This window comes from Magnolia sinica, chromosome 18 (genome assembly GCF_029962835.1).
Source record: "Magnolia sinica isolate HGM2019 chromosome 18, MsV1, whole genome shotgun sequence".
NCBI lineage: Eukaryota > Viridiplantae > Streptophyta > Magnoliopsida > Magnoliales > Magnoliaceae > Magnolia > Magnolia sinica.
Genome location: NC_080590.1, coordinates 59,897,095 through 59,918,019, shown reverse-complemented (window position 1 = coordinate 59,918,019; position 20,925 = coordinate 59,897,095). Strand labels below are relative to the sequence as shown.

At 39.1% G+C, this 20,925-nt stretch overlaps 1 protein-coding gene across 2 annotated transcripts in view; it reads right to left on the bottom strand.

Moving 5' to 3' along the window:
- Positions 1-2,238: 2,238 nt before the first annotated feature.
- LOC131233244 (DExH-box ATP-dependent RNA helicase DExH3) overlaps positions 2,239-20,925 on the bottom strand; it is a 144,794-nt gene continuing 126,107 nt past the window's right edge. For both annotated transcript variants that reach the window (XM_058229890.1, XM_058229891.1), the window contains exons 17-19: positions 6,955-7,107; positions 6,760-6,870; positions 2,239-3,446 (exon numbers count right to left, since the gene is read on the bottom strand). In XM_058229890.1, coding sequence (XP_058085873.1) covers positions 2,967-3,446; positions 6,760-6,870; positions 6,955-7,107 — 744 coding nt within the window. In that variant the 3' untranslated portion in view covers positions 2,239-2,966. The remainder of the gene's footprint in view (positions 3,447-6,759; positions 6,871-6,954; positions 7,108-20,925) is intronic.

The following is a 20,925-nucleotide window of genomic DNA, read 5'->3' as shown; positions in this document are numbered from 1 at the left end:
CATATTATCTTTTATAGAAAGTCCAAGATCGTTCTAATCCGACCAATAACAAAAGAATTATGGCAGTTTTCGTGAGCTCGTGTAATGTTCAAAAAATTGTGTCACGGTCGCGGTTTGTACACATAAGCGATATCGGTTTGTACATGTAAGCGATTGTAGTTTGTACATGTAAACAATCATAGTTTGTACACATAAGCGATATGGTAGTACACATAAGCAATCATGGTTTGTATGTGTAAGCAATCACAATGTATTGTAATCATGGTCACTCATGTGTACAAACTATGACCGCTTACATATACAAATTGCGATCGTGATTGTGATTTTTCTGGCATTGCATGGTATCTCAAAAATGATTATTACTCTATCATTATTAGTCAAATCAGGGCAATCTTAGGCTTATTGGAAAGATAATTCAAAGACCTTTTAAATAGGACCAAAATCATCTCATTTAGACACCATTTGACCTTTCAGAAGTGAGCCCAAGGCCCAACTCTTAGCAAGAGATTCATCTAAGTCTAATCTTTTCAAGAAAGAACCCATCTTCTAAAAGGTAAGTGGTTTTTTTTTAAAAAAAAAAAATTATTTTTAATTAATTTATTTATTTATTTATTTTATTTTAATCTCGTGTGCTTCTATCAATTTCTTCCCAAGCAAACCCATCTAAATAGTATTTTTTCATAAATAATATCCCATCTTCTAAAAGTGAACTTTTCGTTATCTATTTATTGACAAAAGATTCATCTATGCAAAATTTTTTGAAGGACCCATCTTCTAAAAGTGAAAATTTTGAATTATTTTATTTTATTTTTTTATTTTTTTATGGGTTTGCTTGGGAAGAAATTGATAGAAGCACACGAGATTAAAATAAATAAATAAATAAATAAATAATATCCCATCTTCTAAAAGTGAACTTTTCGTTATCTATTCATTGACAAAAGATTCATCTATGCAGAATTTTTTGAAGGACCCATCTTCTAAAAGTGAAATTTTAGAATTTTTTTTTTCATTTTTTTTTCACTTATTTTCTTCCTAAACAATCCCATTTCAGTATAATAGGTAAGAAGAATCCATTTTTCTAAGGTGAGAGTTTCTACAGAGGAGAGTAATTGCTAAAGCACAAAATATTGTCATAGATTAGTTGGAAAGTACGAAAGATTGTCGAAATATAGTGGTAAAGAAAGAGTTAGTTGGAGAGCAAAAAGAGTTAGTTGAAGGTATAAGGCATAAGATAAAGAGGCACTTTTGTCTCTAAAAAATAAAAAGAACTTTTAGGTCTAAAAAAATAAGTTTTTAAAAAGGTATGTTATTTTGGGCTCCCACCACAAGGTCTACAAAGGGGGAAAAAACACCCTTAGTTTTAGTAAAGTTCTAAACCTATGATATTGAAGGTCCTAAGAGAGATTTTCAATATAGATGTGTATTTTGGAGATTAAAAAAAAAAAAAATTTAACCAACCTAGGTTATTTTCTTTTTCAAAAAAAGCCTCTAACGCTTACCTTAGCCACTACTCTCTCCCTCCTTTATTTTTGTCATTCCAATAAACCTTGGTACCTACTCTCTCTCCTCCATCTCATCCTATCTCCACATGCCGCGACGCAGTTTCAAAACTAGAAAATTTGATGTCTAACCAGGTGGGTTTGACTCGGATGAGTATTTACTTGACCTGATATTTAATAATTAAAATATATTTCTTATAGATATTTTAAATAGTTACACAACGATAAACATAAGATAAAGAGATGAAATGCAAGCGCGTAATGCTTAGCTTCTCGGTTAGGAATGCTCATTTCTCTGCTGTAGGTCTTTGGTTTGAAATCTCCATCCTGTGCGACTCACTTCACGTCATGTTGAGTTGAGTCAAGCTAACTGACTCAGCAAGATGACTTGACGAGTCATGCTGAGTGAAAGCTGAGTCAGGCTTGCAACCGAGTTTTCATGACTCAGCTTGAAATCTTGCCAAGTTGACTCGGTCAAGTTTCGATTTGAGTTACCAAGTTGTAAAACTAAGTGCAGCACAGATGCCATAACGCTAGTAGGGAATAATAGGAACTTATGGATCTGAGAGAGGCAAGGAATGATATTAAATTACTATTTGATTATTATTTACATTATTATCCATGCACGATAGATTCTAAACATTGAAATTTGTGTTTAACCTTGTTTAAGTACAATAACACATGGATATGTGTGTGTATATATATAGTCACTTTTTTTCTCTCCACTTTTCTACACAAATGATCAATGTATAAATTAAAATTACACGGTGATAAAAGACAAGCATCCTACTAGGCAGTGGTGTCTGTAACCTGGCAGTTAACAATTAGCTGGGAAAACTTCTGAGTGTACTCACACTGCACCTAAAGCCACATCATGAGACCCAAGCAAATCGGTCCTCATACGCAACTTTGAATAGTGCCAGATAGAGATCACACACACACACACACACACACACACACACACACAATTATTAGAAATATCAAAAGGTCATAAAAGAAAACCCCACTAAAATTAACATATAATGAGAACTGATCATATACAAACTGTTGCATCATGCAATCCCTTTCTTTATGCCTTCCGGATTCTTATTGCCGCGTTTGCCATTGGAAATACTTGATTTTTTTCAACGACAAAATGATTGCGATGAGTGGGCTGCGAGTTAAGTTAACATAGGATGAGCTGTAGGGGAGCTGTTCTTGCATACAACATGATCATATTTTTGTATAGTTAACCTTTTCACTTCTCTGAGTGCCAGCATCTCTTTCGAACCTTCCTACTCCACATCCATCCATAAATTAGGACTTGATGCTGGAACATGCTGCAATGTTGCAACCTGATAATCCGCCATGTGGCAACACCATGGGGCTTGAGAAAGACATGTCACCCAAATCAGCGACACCCACCAACCTCATTCTGCCTAGTGAATTTGGATTAAGAATATCAACCACAACTACCACGGCCCACTATCAACCTGGCCGGCGCTTGGAACGCCGACGCCGCCCAAGCAACTTCAGCATGTTATCAGTGACATCAGGCGGGGAGTCATCCTCTTCATCCCTGTTCTTATCGGAGGTGTGGGTCAGCCAGCCCAATGCCTCAATGGCAGCATCCCTCTCAGCAAGCTGCTTGTTCTTCTTGGGCTTCCCTACGAACTGCATCCCTTTGAACTCCACAAGCGCCCTGAACTCATTTGTCTTGAGGTGTTTTGTTTTGTACTTTGGGGGGCTATGGCCCGCCCTCATCAACAGGGTCTGGAGCAAGCTTTTTGGGTTTGAACCATCCTTCAATCTACTGTTACTATCACCATCTTCACCGGAGGCTCGGGCCTTCTTGCTTTCACGGCCAAAAACAAACCGCCCCTCACATTGGTCGGCTGATACCAGTTCCTGCACCGAATGCACAAGGTACTTGCCAACCTTGTGAATGTCCACGCCTGGCTCTTCAAGCTGTAAACACACAAGATCTGTTTAGAAGCCTGATAAAGTTCACGAAGATTTTCATTGTAGGAAAAATCTGAAAATTCTAGGCATGGGTAGGAGACTGGTGCACTTATCTGATGGATCCAAACTGTCTAAGTAGTGGACTGACTCATAGATGAGACATCATAAAAGTTCAGTCATCAGAAGTTTTTATCTGATCCATCACCCAGCTTTGGATGATCATGAGAAGTTTATATCAACAGCCAAGGAAAGAGTCTACAGACCAATAGGAATTTAATGATACTTGACCCAAAATGTTACCACTTGGTTGACTCTTCAAGTGGGACCGACCAATAGGAATTTAATGATACGTGTAGAAGTGTGGCCCATGGTTTAATGACTCAGACAATTGGTCTGCTGGGTCTCACTGTTGATTGACCACGTGCCTAAATTTCCTTGATAGACTGATCCTCAACTCTCAATTGGAGCCTAACAATAAACAGTCAGGAAGAGACATCAATGATCCACCTTCTACTACAAGAAGGCTCAAGATTGGTGGCTATAGTTAGCCATCCTGGGAAATCTTTTGTTGCATGGTCAATCCACAGTGGGACCCAACAGAACAATGTTCTGCTTCATGGGTCCCACTCTCACAAACTGGAAATGCAGAATACTGCAGATCCTCTGATCGAGAAACTATAATTCCTCATACATTGAATGGTTAGAAACAACCAACTTCTGCAACTTTCTAGGATCGGCCTATCCATGAAGGGATTATGGGTTGATTGGTCTGTATTGATGACTTGCCAATCTCATTGCTTTATCGGTTTACCAGAACCTTGCCTGGTAGTGATGAACCAACCAGTCCTAAGGCTGGGAAAAGGAGGGTTGAGGTCAGATAGGCGGCTGATTGGTGAACTTTTGCCAAGCAAGCCAGCACAAACTAGCTGAGGCGATGCTATGATGCTGATTATTGACTCATAGGGCTGGTGCCATACCATAACCAAATAGTACAGACAAACACTAGGCTACAACTCAAAAGGGCAGAAAAAATCATGGTCTTTGAACATCAAAGCTGGTTTTGTGTACTCAGCCAGATTTGAATAAACTCCGGCTCATCAGCAATCAAGCCTTTTTGCATTTTTAAACATGGCAAGAAGTAAATAGCAGGTGAAGTTTCAAAGGGAATCTGGAAGTTCCAAAATCTTGCAATTTTTGGCAGGTGAGCTGGAGTTAAAACCCGTGGCATCAGTGCTGGGATACTTGTATTCTGGCAGCTTAGGTACAAACATTTTGTAATCCAGGTCAAGGTGGGTCGGTCCCACTTGAAGAGTTAACCAAGTGGTGGTATGAATTGATACAGTATTTTACAAGGTATCCTGTATTGGTATCGGTTGGCGTAACGGTGCCCTCTAAAACCGATACGGATACGGGGGCGTAACGGCCCATAATGGCGCAAAATATTTTTTTTTTTTGCCAAAAAAATATGGATTAAATCCAGAATATTCTAAGCATTCCAAATATGAATTCATTTATAAATTGGAACATGTTTATGGTGGTGTAACGGTCCACTCTTTGGTGAGAAGTTGTATCGGACTGTCTGATTAATTTTTGAACCAAGTAACCTGAATTTGATTACAAAATTCATATATTTAATTTTCTAAATATCTAATTTATATACTTAACAATTTAATATCTTTTTCCCAATAGTTCTTTAAAAAAATGAAATTAAATTTAGGTAGATGGCGTTGCCAATTTCGGGCTGACTTGGAGGACCAATCTATGCCCCAAATTAGCCTCAAATTCATGCAATTTATTGCCATTATCCCACTTATGTATTGGTGGACATTTATTGGATAGTGAATCATGAAAACAAATCAAAAGGGCCTATTTTAAAAAATAAAAGTCCACAAAATAACAATTAAAACTATTCAAATAATTTGATTTTGGCATAGTGAGTTAGCAATTGCAGTTCATAATTTAATTGGTAAATTTTAAGTTAATATATGTCTCGTGTACAATTTTTTAAGGGCCCGAATTAGGCGGGACTCGGATTGTGAAGTGTAGCACACGTGTCAAAGTTTTTTGAGCCCTACTCATGATGAATGTGTGATATCTAAACCATCCATTCATTTGACGAGATCGTCTTAAGGCTTGACACGAAAAATAATATAGATCTAATTATCAAGTGGACCACACTGCAAAAAGCAGTGGGGGATTGAACGTCTACCATTGAAACCTTTTTTGGGATCACAGAACTTTTGGATCAATATGAAATTTGTTTTTCCTCTTCATTCAGGTCTTTTTGACCTTATGAACAGATTGGATGGAAAATAAATGTTATGGTGGGCCTACGAATTGTTTAACGGTGAAAATCATCATCTCTGCTACTATTTTTGGTGTGGTCCAGACGATCTTTGGATACGATTCATTTTTTGCGTAATGCTCTAAAATGATATTTAAAAATAGATGAACGGTGTAGATATAATAAATACATCACTGTGGAGCCCATATAACTTTGATCTCCTTTGAACCGTTCGTACAACTCGGAGCTCGAGGAGTGTCAGCGCTCGTCTTAGCGTGTGACACGTACCTACAACAGTTAAGCTGGTGTATGGTACACCTGCAACAAAAAAAGAAAAAGAGGAGAGAGGGAAACCGAAAAGAAAAAAGACAGAAAGAAGAGAGAAAAGAAAAGAGAGAGAGAGAGAGAGAGAGAGAGAGAGAGAGAGAGAGAGAGAGAGAAGAAGAAGAAGAAGAAGAAGAAAACGAAGGCCGCAGCAGGGCCGCAGCTGTCCGAGAAGAGGAAGAAGAAGAAGAAGAAAGGTAAGTTTTTTTTTTTTTTTTTCAAGGTCCATTACAGCCGTTACGGTTACAATATCGGCCCATCACCCGTTACGCCCCAGTTTCGCATAACGGGCTCCACCGTTACTGTTACGTATCGGCCGTTACGGCCGATAAGTAACCGATTTGGGATACCTTGGTATTTTATTAATACTTAAAATATCATAAAATATACAATTCCTACTTAGTAAATGAAATGAACATGTAAAATTCACAAAATTCTTTTGGAAAACAAGGGCTTATTCCAGAACAAAAAAGAAAAAAACAAAAACAAAAACAAAAACAAAAACAAAAAAAAAAAACCCTTAAGAAATTATAGTTATTCTGCCTTAACTGTATGAAATGAGTCTTGATGAGCCTTGGCCAAAACAAGTTACACTGCAACTCGACTCAAAATTCAACTGAGCCAGCTTGCAGCAGCATTTGAACTCAACAAGACATGTTTCGGAGAACAATGGGCACAACAGTTAAGATTTTCCCATGTGTTTCAGCTCACCTTCTTTTGGATAACTTTGTCAAGTTCCTCCTTGAGATTCCAATACAATTCTGCCAAACTAGGATCCATGAAGAAATCAATGTAGCCATCCAACATTTTCAAGTGCCCGGCCTGAAATATAAAAGCCATGTCAGTTGCCTCTGGTGTTTGGACTGCTGATAATCAAGAGGTGAGAAAATTTGCATAAGATCTCACCGAAGCTCCACGGGCAAGAGCACCTCCAAAAAGGATAAGAATTGAATCAGAGACACCTGTAGAGTCTCGTATGAATACTGAATTGACTTTGACTTTCTCACCGAAAACCAGCCATGGGTAGACAATTGTCTGATAGCGTGCATTCACGGAATTCTGAAGCAGATTCACAGCCAGTGTTGATAAAATCGAATTGAGGGCTCAAGTTGTTATCTAGTTAGGTTCAAAGAATACTAAGGAAAGAGCATGCGTGCAAATAATTCAGAGATACATTAAACATGCATGCAGGCATTGAAACATCCATGAATATATAGCTCTACCACCAATGCATATATAACATATATGAAACTTGAATCGAATATCTGCATACCCATGGAATATCTATCAGCCATATACGCATGTGTTGCCCATATAAGAACTTCTTGAGTCTTGTCAGATAGACACACGCTAGTACTTGTGCGCATCCTTTTTTGAGGTATGGATGCATAGATTGATGGATGTGAGTCCATATAACACAAAGTGTGCGAGTACCTGTCCATTTGTACAAGAGTTTTTTGTGATATACTTGCACATAGGAATGACCCGTGGTGCATGCATATCTCCCGAGTCCTACCAAATGAATGCATTCATGCATGAATATTTGTGTGTGCATTTGTGTATGAATGTATTAACGGATGCAGTTGCAGCTCGAACAACATCCACAACTGTCTGTGAGAGATGTCTACAACAAACAAATCATTTAAAGTTGTGCGATAAGAGAACAACACCCATACCCTGCCCCCACATAACAACTTTTTTTTTCTTTTTTTCTTATTCTACTTGCATCAGCTCCCCTACCAAAAATGCCAATCATGTTTCATTCAAAGTTATTTTCCCAATGTTATTTAAAACACAATAGGGGGATGGATTAGGTGACAATGGCCATTGAAAATCCGCTTCGTCTCCACTTTTAGTACTGTTTTCTCCCCACTTAATACATTTGGGTAAAAGGGACAAACCTAAAACTACAGATTTATTTATTTATTTATTTATTTTTCTCCATTTCTGTTATGAAATTACACAGGGAGCAAAAGTAGACCAAGGTTACCTAGATCATGGATCGCGACGGTACATGGTATAGGAATGGGTACTCTATGGCAGTGTTCAACATATCGGTATCCCATTACGTATCGCATCCTTGGGATACAGATACATATCAGTTATCGCATGACATATATCGTTTGTATCGGGTAATTTATCGCACTTTTTGGGAAACATGGAAACATTGGGGGAAGGGTTAAATTTTTCAATGAACCTTCAGGGATTGTTAAAAAATACATTAATACACACTTTTAAATTATAGCATCGCAAAAAAGAAGTGCATATAATAGTTTCCTTTGTATAGGGTCCTAAGCTATGCGTTGTCTAACTAAACTAATGCAACTAAATTCAAATTGAATGCATAACATTTAGAGTGTATGTGATGATCATTTCATCAAATGCTCCTAAATACTTCGAAATTAGTCTCAATTAACAGTTGGTTTAAGGAAAATTTTGAAAAAAAATGGATAACATGTAGAACCAATAGATATCAAAATCAAAGTTCTAACTCCATGATTTTTCATGCAAAACATGAAGAACCAATGGATTTATTAACATTTGACACTAATTTAACATAATTTCAAAAAAAAAAAAAAAGGGAAATCGGAAATTGAAAATGCTCACCGAATCGAACATGTGGGATATATCGACAATACCTGTGCGTTTCGTATCGCATTGGTGGGATGCAAGATATATTGTGGGATATATCGGCCGATATCATCGATTTTTAAAACATTGTTGTATGGTACATCACCCAATAAGCAGCACACTAGGGGTAGGATCATTGGGTCGCTCAATACATTACCAGGTATGCAAACAATGTAAAATTTTCTTTTGTAAGTAAGAAAATTTTATTGAAAGGAAGAAAAGGGAGACAGAGATGAGGAATCAATGCTCCATATACTCCAAAAGAACAAACCGAAAGGAATCAAAAGACTCATAAGAGCAACAAACAAAAGGCTGGAGCACCAAGGCCTAAGTAACCACTTCTGATTTGACCTTCCTGAACACCTCGTGATGATTACAAGCATGATTACAAAAATATCTATTATAATACTCCCCAAATCGACTACAAACCCACAAGGAAGAATCTCTATAGCATTCTCCATTATGGATGTGCCATGCTAAGGAGGAGCCAATTGGATAAAGCATCACCTAGCAACACTGAAACAAATCGAAAATCTCTCCAAAATGGCCCTAGCAAAGATACAACACAGAACTAGGTTAATCCACGGATTCGACATCTAACATTAGTGGTGTCTTTCTGAAGATTGTCAACCGTAAAATTCTTGCAAAAGGCAATGACCTAGGTGGGCCTTTGTATGACCAAATGAACTCTGTCGGATCACAGAATTCTCAAGCCTATGGTTTGTGTAGAGCAGACAAAAGGATTTAATAGAATCTTCCTAACAAGTAACCACTCAAATCTCCGTGCCCATCCACCCCTATAGAACAGAGAAGGAACCCGTCATTGTAGAAGGTCCAACAAACCAAATCTTCCAATTTCTCAGCATTCAAGTTCCTTTGACAAGGAGGCGTAGACCACTTTGCCACCCAAGATAAAATAGCATTGGGAGATCCCTGCCTCTTTATCTAAAGCTATATGAGCGAATGTAGGGAATACCATCATCCCAAAGACAAAAATACACACATTAGTGACATTCACGTCTTTTTCGAAAATTATCCACTATGATCACTTTTTCTTGCCCACCAACCATCCAAAGGCAATGACCCTGAGCAGGCCTTTATAACACCATATGAACTCCGTCGGATCATGGGACTCAAGGAAATAGGGTTGCGTAGCATTGCATAGAAGGATTTAAAAGAAGATCGTCTTTTCCTATCTAATTTCCACGCCCATACATCCCCTATAGAACAAAGATGGAACCCGTTGTTGCAGACGATCCAAAAACCTGTCATATCTTCCAATTTCTCATCATTCAAGTACCTTCACCCAGACCACTCGGTCACCCAATATAGAATAGATGCAAGATAGCCACCTCTCTATTGAAAGCAAGACTAACCAATCTAGGGAATATCAAGAAAAGAGGCTAATCGAAGCACCAAACATCCTTCTAGAGTCGAATTCAAGTGCAACTAACCACACTAAATACTATTCATTTCTTAAAGAATTTGGCAATTCGAAATATCACCCTTCAAGCACCAGAGGCTTTATACAGGGAAGAAGCCTTATTAAACAGGCCTCCCTATGCCACCCTATATATTCACCATATTCCTACTTCCACAAATTGTCCTCTTGCACCCTAAATCTCCATAGCCACTTCCCAAGAGGGTAGTGTTCATTGATTTTACATCTCTATTGTCGAGAGCCACACAACGTTGCCTTTTCATCACTTCATTCCCCCTTTACCAAGAGACTTTGTTTGTATCCACAGGCAAATTTATGGTAAAATTATGTCTTCTTGTTCCCCTCTTTTAGCTAAATGGTTTGGAGTGCTGCCAGGCTGCCACTACTTGATTTCCTCTTCTTTTAACTTATTTTTGTATTCTAGTTTTAGATGGGACCATAAGTTCTTATCCACCTTAGACAAGGGCTTAAACTTGTCCTTTAACACCTATACTACATGAAGAATCCTATCTTTAGCGTTATCAACCTCCCAAAAATGATCTTTCTTCCACTGCTCTATCTTCCCCTTGAGAAGCTTGATTTTAGTCAGAACCTTGTGGCTCATCCATTCGTTAGACAAGAGAGACCTTCACTGTCCCTTGACTTTCTAAGGAAATCCCTCTTCCTCTAACCACATGAGTTCTGACCCAAAGGGAATCAAGTCCTAAAAACCTTGCGGCCCATCCATCCCTCAAACACAAACGGGCTCCACCATTCCTTAACTTTCAATGGAAATCTCTCTTCCTCCAACCACATGAGCTCTAACAAAAAGGGAATCGAACCCCAACCTCCTACTTACATTGCAATATGATAGGACAATTATCAGATACTGACTAAGGTAAGCCACGTTACCTGACCAGAAGGAACTCCACCCAATAGTAGAGACCAAGGCCCCGTTTGTTAAATCTGAAGTCTAAAGACCGAATCTAAAATCTAAAGCCTGAATCTGAAATCTAAAGTAAAAAAAACTTGTTTGATAATTATGGCTGAAGTCTAAAAATTAAGTACTGAATGTTAAACAAACTATTTGTTAACAAACATCTTAAATGTCTGAAATATGTTAATTTGACACATTTGTCCCTATCTCTCATTTGGAAATGTTTTACATCATAAAGAAATTATTTTTTATGAAATGAAAATAAAATCATTATATTTAATTTAAATAAACTAAAATACTTAATAAAAAACTAAAATATCATCATAAGGTCCTCAATTCCTCTTAGCGGGAAGATTTTATAGGATTGAACACCAGTAGCAACAAAACGTTCAAATAAGCCCACCTTTTATTTATATGCTATCCAAACCGAAAAAAATAATCATATTGATCTAAAACTTCTCTGACCCCAAAAAGGGTTTCAATGGTAGACGTTCAATCCCCCGTCGCTTTTTGCAGCTTATTTTTCGTCTCAAGCTTTAATATGAGCTTGCCAAATGGATGGATGGTTTGGATATAACACATTCCTCATGATGGGACCCATAGAACTTGCTGACGTCAATACAGCAGTTATATTGCTGGTGTGAGGTACACCAACCAATCCGCATACTACTTGGACGTGGATTAGCTACGTATAGGTTGAATTTGGCTACTGAAGTGACATCATCAAGTTCTGTAAGTAGAATTTGGCTCCTGAAGTGACGTCATCAAGTTCCATGGGCCCTCTATGATGTATGTGCTTTGTATGCACCGTCCATTTATTTAGAGATTTTAATTTAGTTGAAACCCAAACCCCCCCAGTGGCGAGATTGATGCCTACCGTTGGAACCTTCCTAAGACTCACCATGATTTTTATTTGAAATCCAAATCCAACCTGTTCACAAGTTAACACGAACATGAAAGAAGGGAAAAACAAATATTAGCTTGATCAAAAACTTTTGTGGCCTATTTAAGTTTTTAATGGTGAGCGTCACTCTCCCCACTGTTTTCTATGTTGAGGTCCACTGGAGGTTTGGATTTGACTCATTCTTTGGATCTTTACCTAAAATTATATTTCCAAATGGATGGACGGTGTGGATACAAAACATACGTCATGATGGGACCCACATAACTTGGTGACATAACTTTGGTGGCGAGTCTCGCTACTCAACCTGACAGTATCCAATCCGCATCCGCAGAAACAGATTGGCTACACCCCTGCCACCAGCTAATGGTCAGTGCTATGTGGGCCCCACCATGATGTGTGTTTCATCCATGCCGCCCATCTATGTTTATAGATCATTTTATGATATTAGACAAAAAATGAGGTATATCCCAATCTCAAGTGGACCACATTACAGGAAAACAGTCTTGAATGAACGTCGACCATTAAAAACTTTTTGGGGGCCATAAAAATTTTGGATCAAGCTGATCTTTGTTTTTTTTCCATTCATCTAGGTCTATATGATCTAATCAATAGATTGGATGTTAAATAAACAGTACATTGGGCCTTGGGAGAATTTTAATGGTGGATATCCAATCACTATTGTTTTCCTGTGGTATGGTCCACAGGAGATTTATATTCCTCTCATTTTTTTGTATCAAGCCCTAAAATGATCTTTAAAAATGGATGAATGGAATGGATGAAACACATACATTATGGTGGGGCATAATGACGTTTCACAGGTTAAAAGTTTATTTTGTATTGCACAAACAATTTAAAGAGATAAAATTGCCGTAGTAACTTGGAAAGGGGTAATTTTGGAAGCAAAAATTTTTGTTTAATGAAAAATTCACTGAGCGCATTTAGCGTTCACCATTAAGCTAGACTCCTATCACTGAAAGAATTCAGTGAAAAACCACTTAGCGCTTTCTTCTTCCGCGTTAACGACGCATTAACAAACACTACTAAATACGGAACATTTTCCTCATTCCGCGTTAAGTGCAAAAATTCAGCGTTAACAAACAGGCAGCAAGAGTCTATTCAACTTGGACACACCAGAAGATCTTGGTTATTGGACCAAGTAAACTTCACACCAACCATAGGAAGACAACCATTTCGCTCTTATCAACCCAATCTAAGAAACCCTTGTGCTTCTCATACTTTAGCTACCATTCAAATTAAAACCTTAGCATAGTGAAGTCACCCTCCACGAACTAAGGCTATTACAAATGGTTTATTTTTTTATTATTTTAATATTTATTTATTTATTTTATTTTATTTTTATTTATTTTATTTTTTTTAAAGGAGCTGTCTAACTCTAACCAAAAGCATCACGCTCACTTGGATCAATCGGACCATACATTATGGCCCCATTAATGGTTTCTAATGTTGTCCAACTCTAACAAAAAATATCATGTTCACCCAGATTAATCAGACTATCTATTATGGAAATTACCCATTTAAAGTTGTGACTAGCATTCTTCATGGGGACAACTGAAAATATACATACTCACCAATCCTCCTTGATCCAAAGGTCTAATTTCCAGATTGCCACAATGCTACCCACTACACCTGTTGCATCTAGATTCTAGAGACCTAATGTTTGTTTGCTTCTTCGTCCCCACAAGTTGATAATTCCTCTTATCTATAGCTTGATCTTCGATTCTTGGAATGCAAGAAATTAAACCTTCTAACACTTTAAAAATGTTTGATTTGGCCCCCCTTTTTTATGGCAGCTAATGCAAGGGCATTTTCACACCGAGCTCGAGTGGAGTAGCCCGTGGGATGCGGGGACACACTTGGGGTGGGTGACCCATGTGATTTGGGGCCCACAGGGGAGATCTCGTGTTCAAGACTTCTCACCGGGTGTGATTAATGTGCATTTCACACCGGGCTCAAGTGGGGTAGCCCATGGGATGCAGGGACATGCTTGGGGTGGGCAGCCCATGTGATTTGGGGCCCACGAAGGGGGTTCGGCCGAGGTCCTAACCCATGCAATGTGGGGCCTGGGCTATGAGATAAAGGGATTAATTTGCCATACTCTAACAGTTCGAGCTTTTAGAGCAAGTGGTTAATTATCCTGCATCAGCAACCCAGCTCCTTCCCATTCCAAGAGAGAATCTTCATGATTAACTAAAAAAAACTCTCTTTCCCCTTTCATCCCCTCTGCGAGCTATTCTTTCTTTATCATAGCTAACCAACGAATCTAAGCCGGATGACTCCCATCTTCCCTTCTGAGAACTCAAGCCTGTTTCTATCTTCCCCTTTCCTAAACTAACTTGAATGGTGCCACAAAATCACCAAAAGAAACCCTGACTAGCTTCCTCACATATGCCCCGTAGCTTCTTTGATCCACTGCATTCCACAATCCATGCAAACCTTGATTCCCTCTTCCTTGCCTAGGCAATTTTGAATGTCCATGTTAGAATTTCAAGGCTTGACCACAATAGGTTGATCAAGCCAATTAGGGTTTTGATCTTGCCTAGGGGAAGGTCCGCACAACTTGCTAAGAACGACAAACAAATCACTCTCCACAATCTAGAGAGGATGAATTGATACACACTCCTCCTTGAGAGAAAACGAGTGGCCAGCAACGGGCATTTCCCTGACAATCAACAAAGGCACAAAACCAAAGGCAATATCCTCTTCCTCATCACCCTCGAAAGGACTTTCCCTAAGGAATAAAATCAGTATCCCTAACCACAGAAAAATGCATTGATTGCAAGACATAAGGCATAGCTGCAAGATGAACTGGGTTCCATCAATTCAGGACCACTCCACAACTAAAGATAATGAAGCCAACAAAAGGGGACATGGGAATAAAGAGACGTCATGGAAGCGGTTCCACAAAGATCCTGAATGTCTGAGACAAATCTCCTGCCTGATCAACCAAAATGCCCAAAGAGGTTCCTTCACCTCAGATTTCAAGTCACTCAGCAAGAAGATAAACAAAAGAGCTCTTTTGAATGTGGAATGGGAATAAAACCAGTTGACTCCACCACATGTGCCGACTGAATCGGGTCCACCAAATTATCAGCATTTTTATCAACAATCCACACAAGCAAGTGCTACTACACGTGAATAGGCTTCAAAATCTTAGCAATCGGAATGCACATCCTTCATAGCATATGGTATTGAGAGGTGACTATCACTGCGCTACAAGCCAATAGGATTAGGACAACCACACCCTTCAGCATTTGGTGGGCTGCAGATATAGAAGGTTGTGAACCATTGTCGCCATCTTCTAGCATCCTCATGCAAGAATCTTCTGGCACACCAAGGGCTAAGCACGAGAAAGAGACAACTCTCACCATACAACTTGCTGAATCTCCAAACCATCTTCCCAAAGGACTTTGGTAGCAACAAAGATTTTGCCAATCCACATTTAAACTGATTCCGCCATCCAACCTCCTCTCTAATGATCCTCAATTGTGGGAACCTAACATCTTCACGATTCTCAAACCAGGGATCAATGGCTAACACCTCGCCTAGACACAAATAAATAGACCTCAAGACCTCAAGAACCCAAATCTCTGAAGGAATTTCCCATATTTGAATCTAGATCTCTTCCCACGCAAGTATCAACCAATCAAACCATTGGCAAATGGATCTCATCAGTTCATTGTTGAAGAATTTCCCCATGGTTTCAATATTTGAATGAAGTGACAAGATCCAAATCTCTAAGCTGCTGATCTCCTTGGTAGTTCAAAAAAAAAAAAAAACAGAGAGAGAGAGAGAGAGAAAGAGAAAAATCTCCTTGGTAGAACAATCTCCCTCAATCAAGCCACATATGAGAAATACACACTTTACTACCATTGGGATAGTGGTTCTACCATAAACCCAACATATAGCATGCCAGCTAATTACGGGTTCCCTACAACACCTTGAGTCAGAAGCTAACTGCGTTTTTTTCTTGTAACTCTTCCCACCCAGTCACCCTTCTCACACATGAATCTTTGACTCTCTCTTTTCCTGCATCTTTCTGGGTAGAGTACATCAGGAAAGGATATATCCCCCGAAGAAAAGGCACCACCGATTGTCAATTCTGTATAATCAAGATTAGAGATGATCTGCCAACTCCCTCAAAATTTCTGCTAGACAAAATTAGTGATCAAAACCCCCATCTCTAAAGGATCCTTGGTCAACGCATAACATGGACCACCAATCATCTACTAGCAATCCCAAAAATGGCTACCTCTGCTCCCTCTTTAGGCTTCAAATCAAACAAATGTAAATCCCTAAATGATTGTAGACCGCTTAAATGGGGGATGACTACCTCATATCTCATTAAGTTCCTAAGGAACTTCACTTTTGAGTAGTTTTCTTGGAAGTGCTCACAAAGAATGCCAGATATGCACCAACAACCGACGGATTTTTTCCTCCTCATAAAATAGTTTGATTTCTCCTTACGTCTCTTAAAGGGGATTCATTCTTCCCCTTCAGCATCCACCATAAGAGAAGGCTTGATGGGGACATCACGTGCACACGCACGCCCCCCCTACGCACGTACGCAAGAGGAGGGCCCCACCATCGATCTGGATCAATGACGACGTCAAGGGAGGGCCTCCTAGTTAGAGGATTGCGTTTTGGTTCCTTGGAGTGGACCCAATTGGCATGTAAATCCCACCATGGGTTCTCATGATCGTGGCCCACTATTCTAAATAATCTAATACTTTGAGTTTTACTTATTATTATTATTAGGAATATCATGGACAGTTTAGATTGCTTTGATTAATTGTTATTTTTTATTATTTCGTCTCCAAGTAATAAGTTGCGCACATGGCGCGAGTTTTGGGTTATAGGGTTTTATTATAAATAGGCACCCCTAGTAGTTTTTTTTTTTTTTTTCCCTCAATGGAAGATTAATAAAATTTCTGCATTTTTCATACTCCTCTTTGAGTTGTGAAAACCTAATTGCGTGCGAAACCTTCCCTTCTTCGAAGGGTTAACTACCGTGGTGCGAAGCCACACCTATCCTGATTCGCCCCCACCTTCTTCCATCCATATTTCTCTTCTCCTACAAGCATTCCATCTGTAAATCCATCAATATTTGCAGGTGTTTCTCCATCTACAGCAGATTTTCAGAATCTAACCCTGCAGGAGGGCTGAAACTTCGGCGGAGTACCACGCAAAAACCGTGCATGGGATCGAGCTGAGATTTAGGGGTTTTGGAGTTCATCCCTGGTCGACCAGAGCTAAGGTAGCCTTTTTCTGAATAGTGGGCCCCACACACGTACGGTTGGGATCACATGCACGTGCGTCTGGGCCATTACTGTTGTCCACACGTCCAGTATTTTTTGGGTTCGTCTCTTTCCTCTCTTTCACCCCTCTTTCACCCCAAATCCCTAACCCTAACCCTAAATTACTCAAATCCCCAATTTTATGCCCTTTCTTCAACCTTAGGGTTCCCTGAATTGAAATCTGTGAACCCCTTGGATTGGGGAATTATTTCTGTGCATGTGTGGATGAATTTACCCTCCTTTGATTCTTGTTTGGTCTATAATGTTGATTGATCTGGCCCTAGCATGTGTAGGCCTGGATCGGCATACAATTCCCCTTAATTAAGTGCTTGAACTTTTGTGTGGGATGTGGAATTTTGTGTAACTGTTTTTGAATTAGCGTGATCTAAAGCTTGAAAGTCTTGCACATCATACTTGAATTTCATGTCCTGCATCAAGGCTCCATCTTTTTCTTCTTGCAATGACTCCCCTAATATTTATATATGCAAATTGATGGAGAAGTATAGGGAGAGGAGGATCGATCTCCACATGGTATTCATTGACTTTAAAAAAAGCATAGGATAGGGTCCCTAGTTAGTTAATCTGGTGGGTGTTGAGGACGAAAGGAGTTTTAAGAGGATATATTTGTTAGGTATTGAGTAAGAAAGGAGTTTCAAGAGGATATGTTGACATGATTAAGGATATGTATGAGGGAGCAAGAACAAATGTGAGGATCACTAGTGGAGAGACAATTGGGTTTCCAATTATTGTCGGCTTGCACAGGAGTCGTCGCTGAGCCCATACCTTTTTGCAGTGGTTATGAATGAGTTAACAAGGTAGATCCCATGGTGTATGCTTTTTGCAAATGACATAGTTTTGATTTACAAGATGAGGTAGGATGTAAAGATGAAGCTAGATTTATGGAGGGAAGCTCGAGAATCTAAAGAATTTAAAATTAGTTAAACAAAAACTGAGTATATAGAGTGCAATTTTAGTGGCAATAGGATTGAAAACGATGAATTAGTCAAGATTGTTGACCCAGAAGTTTTACCATGGGTCAATAATTCATGAGAATGGAGAGATTGGGAAGGATGTTGCCCATAGAATTCAAGCTGCATAGAAGAAATGGAGATGTGCCTCGAGAGTTTTATGCTATCATAGTGTACCTCTCAAACTGAAAGGTAAATTTATAGGATAGCTATAAGATCATCCATGCTTAACAGTAAAAAATGTTGGGCAGTAAGGAACAACATGTTCATAAGAGTGGTACGACAAGGAAGGATAGATTTAGAAATGGATGCATTCAAGGAAACATAGGAGTAACACCTATAGGTAAAAGATGAGAGAGAGTAGATTTAGATGGTTTGGTCATGTGCAACGGAGAGGAAGAGCCGCAGTGGTTAGGAGTGAGTAGTTGAAGGCTCTAAAAGGGCAAGGGAAAGGCCCAAATGGACGTGGAAGCAAGTAGCAAGAAAAGACTCGATGACCTATTGATAAGGACATCACGTCACGTACACCCTTACGTATGTATTAGAGGAGGCGATTCGCACCGATTTCCGTGGCTAGGTGAGTACCCGTGATCGTGCTAAAGACCCCATGATGTGCGAGCATCTGGAAAACCCCACACTGGGAAGATGCACATGGGCTGCTTTATGGAGTGATACAGACCGTTGGATCGGAGAGCCACGACGATCGGGCCATTGGATCGCATGCATTATACACACACGCGCGCGCGCGCACACACACATTATGAGTGTTTTAGTTGATTTTACTTAGACTATGACTATTTTTGTTAAGATTCACAAGACGGGGATTATTGTAATTTTTTAAACTTCTTGGATCTATAAAAAGAGGGGGAGCATGAGACCTCTCTCCCATTGGATTTTGTGATTTAAAAATAATAATAATAATGAAATAAAAGTTCTTTCTTTCTTCTTTCATCTTCATGCGATTTGAATATACTTCCATGCGATTTGGAAGGAATATTGGTGTGAGGCTAATCTTCATCAATGGAGGTGCAAGGTCTCCATCTATCCCCACACCTTCTCTTTTCTCTCCCATCCAGGTATTTTCTTCGGGTTCTTAATTCTCCCATCCCAGATCTTCTTCTCCCAAACCCAACTTTCTCATACCCATCTACAATCCAAACCCTAACCGACCTAAACCCATTTACCCCACGCCACACGTGACCGTACGGCCACACGTGTGAATCCCAACTTGCCCCTTTTTTGGTTTCCCATCATCATTATATTAAAACCCTTTCTTCCACCCTGAAATCCTAACCCTAAACTTAAAATTCCTAATTTTCCAACTTTCTCAAATTACCCAAATCCTAATTTTCACCCTAGGTTTGTATTAGGTTTTCTATTTTGAAATAGACTATACCCTATGCTAATTGGATGTCCCTACATCCATTAGATCCTAGTTTCTTTTTATTTAATGCTCTTGCATTACGATGTTGGTAGCTTAGGCTAGGATTATGCATGATTTTCTTTTGATTTTCATGATATTTGTGATTATTATAGCGACGTTTGTTTGTTTGTTTGTTTGTTTTTTTTTTTTTTTTTTTTTTTTTGTTAAATATCTTAATTCAGCTACTGGAAGTCACATGTTAATTGGTTCATGCATCGGTCCTGTGTCACCTATGGTCTAAGTAAAGGAATGGCCCTCAATGGCCCTCAATGGGTGGAACAAGATTCATGTAGCTGAACCCAACAAATTGGGACAAGGCTTAGATGATGATGATCAGCATCATCATTATAGATCCTACATGGTCTGTATTGTATCATGCGTCGGCTAGTGCCTTTTTATGAGCATAGAGCAACAAGATTCATGTAGCCAACCCCAATTAATTGGGATGAGGCTTAGATGTTGATGATCAGCATCATCATTATACACCCTGCATGGACAGTATTGTATCATGCGTCAGCCAGTGCCTTTGTATGAGCATAGAGCCAGTGTTCAGTGATTCACACTTTTGATCTGATGGGCTCGGCAGACCGTTGCCCCAAAAGCTCCCACAAGAGAAGATTCTAACAATTTTGGCATTTTTCCACTGAAAGCAGATTGCTAGTGTATTTTTTCCCCCTTTAACTGTCATTTTGAAAATTAGAGATTGAAGGTTTCAAACAGACCCATCAGGTTATTGCCTATCCATTGTGAGGCCCATCAGGTCAATTATCTAGATTACTGAAATATTGGTCCCACTTGTACAAACCAGAGACCCAAAGACACCATACATATCCTCAGAGTGACAATCATGATAAGATGAATTATGGAGTCCTGATGCACGAGGGTGAAAGCTGTCCTGATTCACCAATCTGTAAAAATTGGCCCAAACTGTTTATCTGATAAGTTTTACGTTGGATGGAGTATTTGCAAATAATACCCCAGATAAGAGATTCCTACAGTGGCCGACAAATAGATTGTTAGAGAAATTTACACCAATTGAACCAAAGGAAAGAAAAGATCGGAAGCCTAGGATCTCAAAATCCAGGTGGATTTTGGTACATCCTCCACATGCACTAGATCCCATAATATCAACAGTCTGGATCAACGAACCATGAGGCCCACTTGTACAAAACACTAGTTGCATTCTTATGCATCAAGACTGCATAATTCCTGGTGATTTAAATATCAGTATCAATGCACGTATCAAACCCTTGGGGTACGGAAACATATCATTATAGCA